At 35.9% G+C, this 9,902-nt stretch overlaps 1 protein-coding gene across 1 annotated transcript; it reads left to right on the top strand.

Annotated features, from left to right (window-relative positions):
• Positions 1 to 207: 207 nt before the first annotated feature.
• LOC126688696 (1-aminocyclopropane-1-carboxylate oxidase homolog 1-like) lies at positions 208 to 3,671 on the top strand. Its single transcript, XM_050383469.1, has 3 exons — positions 208 to 737; positions 1,887 to 2,208; positions 3,192 to 3,671. Exons 1-3 carry the CDS (start codon positions 208 to 210, stop codon positions 3,441 to 3,443), a joined length of 1,104 nt encoding a protein of 367 aa, XP_050239426.1. The 3' UTR covers positions 3,444 to 3,671.
• Positions 3,672 to 9,902: the final 6,231 nt, after the last annotated feature.

Raw genomic sequence — 9,902 nt, 5'->3', positions numbered from 1 at the left:
AAAAGTCAGTGGACTCGGCACTACTTGACTGCCCTGGATATAGCCGTGAAATTGCTTTCTTTAGATTTCTTTTCACTGTCACAATTAATTAATTATAATAAAAAAAAGGATATTCTGTGTTATATTCTATCACTCACATGTGGCTCCTAGCATATATAGTTCCGTTTGAGCAGAACTTCCTCAGCTACCTCATAAAAGAAAAGAAATATGGTTGTTACCAGCAGAGATGAAGTGCCAGACTATGATAGAGCAAGTGAGTTGAAGGCTTTTGATGACACAAAAGCTGGTGTTAAAGGACTTGTAGATGCTGGGGTTACTGAGATCCCTCGTATATTCCATCACCCACCAGATAGTTTGGACAAGACCTCAGCCACTACTGGTGACACCCAGTTCAGTATTCCTGTCATAGACCTCGAAGGCATAGACAAAGATGTAATTAAACGCAAGGAGATTGTTGAAAGAGTTGGTGAAGCATCGGAGATATGGGGCTTCTTTCAGGTGGTCAATCATGGGATCCCTGTGAGTGTTTTGGAGGAGATAAAGGAAGGAGTGCGTAGATTTTATGAGCAAGATACTGAGGTTAAGAAAGAGTTATATACACGTGACCCCATGAGACCGGTGTTGTACAACAGCAACTTTGATTTGTATAGTGGAGCCGCGACCAATTGGAGGGATACATTTATTTGTATGATGGCTCCTAATCCTCCAAAGCTACAAGACTTGCCGGTTTCGTGCAGGTATGTGATTTACAATTCATAGTCGACGGAAATTATTTTACTAACATTATTGGGCAAAAGATAACTAATCAGTAATCAGTAATCACAATAGTGGTTTTATCTTCTATACAAATATTAAAATAGTTGTCTAAAACTCTAGATATAAAATTATTATTAGACGGATCATCCGGAGAAAGTAATGATGATGTTTCTCTATTGCCTTGTCCTTAGAGAGAGCACCATTTTTAAAGTGAGATTGAATTATGCTTATTAAGCTTGTCCTTGAGAGAGCACTATTTTTAAAGTGAAATTGAATTATGCTTATTGCTTAATAAGCTTCATTTGTTTACATTCTTCTTCAAATCACTTAGTGTCTGTTTAGAAACAGCTTATTTAGCTGAAATTGAATTTTTCTTGCTGAAAATACTGTAGATAAAGCTGAAAGGTAGTTGAAATAGTATAATGGGTTCATGAATAGTACCAAAAAGTGTAATAGAAATCATAAATAATAGCAAAAATAAGCTGAATAATAAAAAAAATGGGCTTTTTAAGCAATCCCAAACGCACACTTAACTAGAAAAACAAAATGGTAGAAAAATTTATTTATGAGATTTTCGAAAGTAAACTTTGTAATCTTTGTACTCTTAAATGCTCATTTTGTGAACTCCGTATCTATATTCTAATGGTTGTATTTTCACTCACATTGAGAATGACTTGTATCCTATGAAGCGTGACCACCTTATGTGCTTGGATAAAGTTTAGTTACAAATTAAATTGGTTGTAACCTAAGGTTACAACCTTATTCAATATCTTTTTATTAGAGTTGATTTTTGACAAATCCACTATTGGATTACATATTTTTCTTATATCCTCCATGCTAGCAAAAAGTTTTAGAAAATTAAAAATCAATAACTATGTCATCAATAAATTGTTTAAATTGCAAGTTTTTGTAATTTAAAATTATGCATAAATTATAAACTTATAGATAATATGGTTAATAATATCTGTTTGACACAAAATTTGATATGTGCATTAAGAGCGTAAAGAACATGCAATTCAACGGTTAAAATTTCAAAATATGTTATAATGTTTATTTTATTGAGTAAGATTATAATCTTAGTTTTCAAACAAATTTGTAACTAAACTTTGTTCTTATATAATTACTTGCAGAGATATACTTGCAGAGTACTCAAAGCAAGTAATGAAATTGGGGATTTTACTTTTCGAGTTATTATCGGAGGCCCTTGGTTTGAATTCAAACCACCTAAATGACATTGATTGCGCTGAAGGGCTTGCAGTTTTGTGCCACTATTATCCCGCTTGCCCACAACCTGATCTAACATTAGGCACAAGCAAGCATGCTGACAATGACTTCTTCACTGTGCTTCTACAAGACCATATTGGTGGCCTCCAAATTCTGCATCAGAACAAGTGGATTGATATCACTCCCGTGCCGGGGGCTCTGGTGGTTAACATTGGAGATCTTCTTCAAGTAAGTCTTCACATTTTCTAATAGAATATTAACGTGTGAGTAATGTGGTTAGTTAAGGATAAAGTCTAACATTGTGTAACAATGGTAAGAATAAGTAGTTTATATAATATTGTTGGATCCAATTACATAGACTAAATCATTATTGACAATCAATTTTGGCATTGACACTTACATATTTAGCAATACATTACATGGATCGAACTTATTGATCTTATACTCTAATACCATGTTAACTTACCGATTGTCCCAAAAGTTTAAACTCTTGGGATGTGGTAAATTTAATCACTTAACCTAATTCTAAAACCCCCCTCACATGTAGGCCTAAACTTCCCCTTAATAAGTGGAGGCCTTACATGGTATCAGAGTATAAGATTCTGAGTTCGATCATTGTTTTCTCACTCTACCTTACATTTAAAATCTCATATGTTGAGCCTCACTTATTAAAAAGGTAGCTTGGTCCACATATGAGGGAGAGTGTTAGAATTGTGTGGTTAAATGATTAAATTTAGCTTGGCTCACATGTGAAGGGGAGTGTTAGAATTGTTTGGTTAAATGATTAAATTTGCTATATCCCAACAGCTTAATCTTTTGAGATAATCGGTAATTTAACAGCAACTCTTAAAATAAATTGTTTTATGGTAGTGAATAGTATAATCATATTACGAAAACTTTTAATGACCTGTTGGTCTAATTAATGTGAGAGTGACGAGATCCGGATTTAGCCATTTGCCAAAGAGTAAATTTCACTAGCACGTTGGAAGGATCATTTATGTCCAAACAAAAGGAATACATGAACTTAAGTATTAATGATATGAAAAACTATCAAGCTTGTTTTTGCTTCCGCGGTGTGGCCCGTGTGGGGCAGGTGCAGGTGCAGGTGCAGATAAATTTCTTATGTATTTCTCAATTTTGATGCTCCAAAATCAACAAGGATTCTTCTTGTTGTAGCTAATTTACAAAATTTTACCGTTTGGTGTTTTCAGCTTATAACAAATGATAGGTTTAAAAGCGTTGAACACAGAGTATTGGCGAACCAGGTTGGTCCAAGAGTATCTGTGGCATGCTTTTTTTGCACAGGTCTTCAGCCATCCTCAAAACTTTACGGACCCGTCAAGGAGTTATTGTCAGAAGACAATCCTCCAAAGTATAGGGAAACCACAGTGAGAGACTATTGTAACTACTTCAATGAAAAAGGCTTTGATGGGACTTCTGCTTTGCCGCATTTCAGGCTTTGAACTCCGATAATAAAGATGAAGATGATAAAGACGAAGAAAGTGTTAGCGAGAATGACTCCTAAGCCTTTTAACACTTTCGGTTTGTTATGACGTAACGCACTTTTTTTTTTTTAATAACATATTGACCTCATGTTTGTGAAGCTTGAATAGAAGCATAAAAGAATAATACCGTTTATGTGCGATGTTTGAAGGCTTAATCGAAATAGGTGCTATTCTGTACCTTCTTCTTGTCTTGAGGCCATGACTTAACAATTTTTTGCTGGTGAATTGGTCCAAATGTTGGAAGTATAGTTTGAAAATTGTCCAAATTGATTAACAAAGTTACAAAGCAATATCAATAATATATCAATAAAACAAGATATGCTCAAATTAACTTATAAGTAAAATAGACAAGTACAAAAGCGTATAAAATTAAGGATTAAGTAAAACTTATTGCCGAGGCACGGAACTAAATCCGCTGTCCTTAAGAAGCGATTTCGCCCCCACTGGAATGAATCCGTTGATGCAAATGGCTTAGGCGGTCGTTCTTTAGGATACAACGACATCTCTGTTAATGTGTACTTACAAACAGAGTTTCGAACTTGTCACAAATGCCCAAGAGAAAATTTTCAGCAAAAAACAAAGTAGCTAGAATATCAAAAAAATAGTATTTTTTATTTATGTATTGTTTTCAACTAATATCATATATGTAGAATTTTGATGGTCTTAGAGCTCTAAAAAGAAAAAAAGGAAATAGCTAAAGATTATTAGAGTGAAAAAGGAAAGGCAAAAACAAAGGAATTTTCTTTCCCATTGATGTCACAAGCCGCTATGTATTCTCTGCAAAACATGGGAAGGTGCAGCTAACTATTTTATAAGGAAATATGAGAAGGTTGAGGGTTTTGTTTGCTGCCAAAAATTCCCACGCCAGCCAAGGAAAATTCTAGAGCATGGGCTTGGGCTTTACAACAAAATATCATGGGCTTAAATTTTATAACATACCCAACAGCAAATTGCTAGAAGAATTTACTTTACATGTTGTTCTACTTTGTTATTGGAAAATTCCAAAAAAAATAGTAGTAGACCCACGTGATGCATGTAAATATATAATATTAAGTAATGGGGTGTAATATATAAAAAGTAACAATTACTTCAAGTATTATCTATTTAAAAAAAAAGATTTCTATAATTTTTTTTAATCATTTTATCTTTACAAATATATCATATTATTATTTTTTGTATGTTTGGTTAATATATATTTTTTAAGATGAACCATATCCTTCTTCTAACTTTTGTTGTAGTGTGTTATATTTGCCTGATATACAACAAAACTTTATAAGTTTCAAATTTATTATTCCAATTTCTCGCCTCTTAAGGAAAATGGAGATTTTCGTAATAATAAAAATTCATCACAAAATTACAATGTTATCTTAACCAAAATTAAAATGAAATCAAAGGAATAAAAGATAGACTTTATAATAATTTATTACTCAAACAATTGGTAGACATATTCAAATTCATAGCCATGTAGATTGTGCTTTGATATAAACTCAAATTCCTATTTCCAACAAAACTAAGTATTAACCCAAACCAAAATTTAACCAAAGCAATAAACAAGGGAGAGAAGACTTTGTGATGAGAAATTTTAAAAAACACAATACCAAAACACATTTTTTTTTTTATTATTAAAAACCATCACCCTTAATCAGAGTTATAAGAAACAACAAAAATCTACCAAAAGAAAAGAGAGAGAGAGAAAGTACTCACTTTTTTGTTTTTGGAAAAATATGGATTGAATCTGAGAAACGATATTGAATTTATACAAAATAAAATGGGGGAGAAGAAGAGTCAAAATATAAGAAAGATCGAATTTATTGAATGTTTTTCGCCGAGTTCTTCGATTTCCTCTTCGATAACACATCGGCGTGTTATCTTGTGTTTGCATTCTTCTTCCCTACTCTTTTAGCTTTCATTTTACTATTGTGCTTTAATGAATATGGCGTAGAGTAGTTATTTTGTTTGTCTGCTCGCATTTACTCTATTCCGCACTTAGTATAAGTTAGAATAAAATCAGTCGAGCCATAATTTTTAATTTAGGGGTCTAAATAGCTCTTGTGTTTTAAATACATTTTCGATCTTTCAATTGGTATCAGAGTGGGTATACTCATTATGGTTTTATTACCTAAGTGTGATCCTTGACCTTTTTGTGATGGACCAATCACAATCGCTCAATCCTCCACCATTCTTTGATGGGAGCAACTATGCGTTTTGGAAAGTTCGCATGAGGGCTTTCTTGTGTGCTATAGATGAGTCGGTATGGGACTCCGTCGAGAATGGGTATGTTAAACCCACGACAACCAAGTTTGAGTAGGACAAGGTAGCTCTTGCTTTGGCTAATGCAAACAGTAAGACTATTAACGCTATATTCTGTGGTGTGTCTACTAAAGAATTTCATAGGATATCGCATGTGGAGATAGCCAAGGAAGTTTGGAAAATTCTTGAGACTACCTATGAGGGTACCGAGAAAGTTAAGGACACAAAGCTCCAGATGCTTACCACCAAATTTGAAGAGCTCAAGATGGGTGACGATGAGTCTTTTGATTCTTTCTATGGGAAGCTCAATGAAATCGTAATTGCTAAGCTAAATCTCGGAGAGAAGATTGAGGATGCTAAGGTGGTGAGAAAGATTTTGAGGTCCTTATCGGAGAGCTTTCGTGCAAAGGTCACAGCTATAGAGGAAAGTAAAGATTTGGATGAAATCAAAATGCAAGAACTCATTGGATCTCTCCAAACATATGACCTGGGACTGCCTTCTCACAAGACGAGCAAATCTCTTGCTCTCAAAACCATCACCAAGAGAATGGATGACTCCTCCGAAGAAGATGATGTGGAGAAGGAGTTAGCATTCCTTGCAAAGAACTTTTGAAAATTTCTGAAGATGAAAAATAGTGGGAAGCCATTCAATAAAGGGAAGTTTTCATCCTCCAAAGGTGATAGGAAGGAGTTCAAGAAGAAAGATGGGAATGATTTTCAATCCCCTCAAGGAATTGTGTGTTACAAATGTAAGGACCCAAGGAAAAGTGCTAGCCACATCTGCGCTATACCTCAAAAGGACTAGTCACAATTGAAGCTTTTTGCAGTTGTTAATAAAGCCTAGTTCAACCTAGTAAATACTCAATGTGGGACTCATCACACACCCACACACATCACACAATCAATCAATCAATAAACAGAAGGCCAAAGAGCAAAAGCCACTCATCAATTGCTTGTGAAATGCGGATGAGCATGGGTAGGTTATACACTTTCCTGAAGCAGTAAAATTGATTGTGTGATGTATGTGGGTGTGTGATGAGTCTCACATTGGGTATTTGCTGGGTAGATTTGGGCTTTATTAACAACTACAAGGAGCCTCAATTGTGACTAGTCCTTTTGAGGTATAGTGCAGATGTGACTAGCGCTTTTCCTTGGGTTGTTACATATGATATCAGAGCCATGCCCTAGCCGGAAGTGTGGGCCCCACACGCGAGGACACGTGTGCCCATAAGGGGGGTGGATTGTAGTGACCCAAAAAGGGGGGTTTTGCATTCCATGGAATCCCACATTGCCTAGGGAAGCACATGCGAATGTGTTTATAAGGAATGACCTCCCTTTAATGTGTAGAGGCCTTTTCCTCATTGCAACCTAGGGAAGAACAAAATCATGAGGGGGTATGGGCCCCTAAGTGGACAATATCTACACAGTTGGGGTGGGGTTGTTACAGATGGTATCAGAGCCGGCCCGGTAACCCCGTGTGGACTCGGAGACACTACCCCACAAAGTGGGCCCTAACGAGGACGTTAGGGATTTAAGTGGGGGAGATTGTGATGCCCCAATTTGATTGATTGTGTGATGTGTGTGGGTGTGTGATGAGTCCCACATCGGGTATTTATTGAGTATATCTAGGCTTTATTAACAACTACAAGGAGCCTCAATTGTGACTAGTCCTTTTGAGGTATAGCACAGATGTGGCTAGCGCTTTTCCTTGGGTTGTTACAACAAATGCAATGGTCATGGAAATCGCAAGAAGGAGTGTCCCAACTATTTGAGAGGGAAGGGTAAAGTGTTTGCCACTACCTTTAGTGATTCTGAAAGCTCAAATTTAGACACGGAAGGAGAATGTGACAGTGAAGGAAACTACAGAGCCTTCATGACAATGGCCTCCATTAATTCAAAGTATGATTTGAGCAATTTGGTTGATGAACATGGTGATCTTCTTGAGGATGAGGAAGTTGAAGAATCAGAAGATGAAGACGTATACCAAAATGAAGGCGAGAACAACCTTCAAGAAGCTTATGATTCTCTATTGGAAGATTGTGGAAAATATTCCAAAGTTGCAAACCTTGCTATGAAAAAGATGAAAAAGGTTGAAGAAGAACATAGGTGTATACTTGTGCAACTCAAGGAAGCAAAGTGTGAAGTAGAAGGACTCAAGGGAGAATTGGTTGAAGCTTACTCTAAGATCAAGTTTCTTGAACTTAAAATTATTCAAGCTAATGTCAAGGTTGAGCACATCTCCACCAAGAAACTTGACAATGTGTTGTCCTTTCAAAAATCTTCACATGATAAGACCAGTTTGGGCTATATCGGAGAAGGAAGTTCTAGCAAGGAAGTAAGGTTCGTATCAGCCAAGAATGATGAGAAACTCAAAGAAGTGAAGCCTGAGATTGAGACCCCTGCTGCTGTAAAAAGAACAATTGGTGCAAAACCAAAGGAAAAAGGGAAGTCATTACCCAAAAATCAAAAGGGGCCTCAAGTGAAGCATGTGTGTCATCACTGTGGTGTACAAGGGCACACAAGGATGAATTGTTTCAAGCTTCGTGAACTCAAGAAGGCTGACTCTATGCGTGGCCAAGAAATTTCAACAAGAAGACCAAAGGGAGCACAAGTTAAGGGAGATAGTGAGGGATATCTGATTGGAGACGTTATGGAGATGTTGAAGAACATATCACTGTGCCTTGCTAACTTCACTCCGAGGTTTGAAAGTTATGTTGGTCGTACCCCGCCATCTAAGGCTCTCACCCAAAATACTCGTAAAGAGTGGGTGAAGAAGGGTTCTTATGCATGATCACTCTCTATGCCCATGCATTAATACTTCCGATGTTTAGGGTCATAGGTTCTTGCATCATGACATACATAATCATCTTGTGTCATTGCTTCCAGTTTATAGTATGTTTCTTTTACAAGTTTTGTTTTGTACTTGTTGTTTTTGTTGATCTTACTTTACTTGTTATGTTTTTGAGTGTGTTCAAAAATTCAAAACCCCATAAAAATTGAAAAATCTCCAAAAAGTTTGATCGCTTGTGTTGTGTATATCACATGTGAGTTTGGCCTAGTACAGTTGGGTGCCAAGCCAACTTTTGTGGACTGCCACTGAAACACCAATCCTTGGTTGAATATGCATGAACTGTTAATCTCTCACCCGGTATGCTTGAATTGATGGTGGAAATGCATCTGTGCTGGTTGTTGTGATTTGAGGCATATGCTTGTAAGATTGCACAGATGCAACTAAAATGATGTTGTAAGATCTTTCAGTTCGTGTAGTCATTTACTTTGTTTAAACCATCTCTCTGTATGTGAATATTGTAGTTATGATGAATATGTGATGTTTATGTTATACTTAAAAAGGTTGTTGAGCAATGTACTATGCTTCAAATGATCCATGGTTAAGTCACTAAGTCACTCATATGTAGCAGTGGTAAAATGGAAGATGTGTATTAGTTGTATCTTGCTTGCATGATTGTAGGTTTAAATATTACTTGTATTTGTGGGTTATTTGGGTGTGACTTTAAAGGATGAACATGTGAATGCTTCTTTGTCTTGAGTCTAAAGGCAATTAGGAAAAGAGTCTTTGGATGACAATTACATAGTAGTTGGATGTTTAAGAAGGAAGAAGGAAGAGGGACAGGCTGTTAGGTAAGATGAGAACTAATTTCATAGTTCACTCTCCACAAAATGCAGATGTGTCTCTCTTTCTCATCATTTAAATTTTTTAGCATGATTTCCATTTTGATGATGATGATTTCTGATGAGTACTATTTGTCATAAAACAACCTTCCATCTTAGCTAATATCTGTATGTGCATGGGTCATTATCAAGGTAGGCTAATGAACACTAAGAGTGGTGATTTTATTACTGGTTTGATTTCTAACTTTCATTGATTACAAGGCAATATATAGGCATGTAGTGAGTGTCATGGAATGTGTAATGATTCTAGTTAAATGAACTAGAAACCGTTGACTTCCATAAGCTATAATAAGCACATCTAATGGTAGTCACATCCATGCCCTACCACTCTTTGAGCTAGATCCATTTAAAAAGAAGAAGAAATTTTAGTAAAATCTAAACCCTTCATTTAGCTATAAATGGTTAGAATTTTAAAAACTCCATTGGGTTGTTCTACATATTCTATATAGAATCATTATTCATAAAATGGATATGTTT

This window comes from Quercus robur, chromosome 6 (genome assembly GCF_932294415.1).
Source record: "Quercus robur chromosome 6, dhQueRobu3.1, whole genome shotgun sequence".
In the NCBI taxonomy this organism is placed as follows: domain Eukaryota; kingdom Viridiplantae; phylum Streptophyta; class Magnoliopsida; order Fagales; family Fagaceae; genus Quercus; species Quercus robur.
The sequence above is the reverse complement of the archived record's forward strand: the minus strand, read 5'-3'. Positions and strand labels throughout refer to the sequence as shown.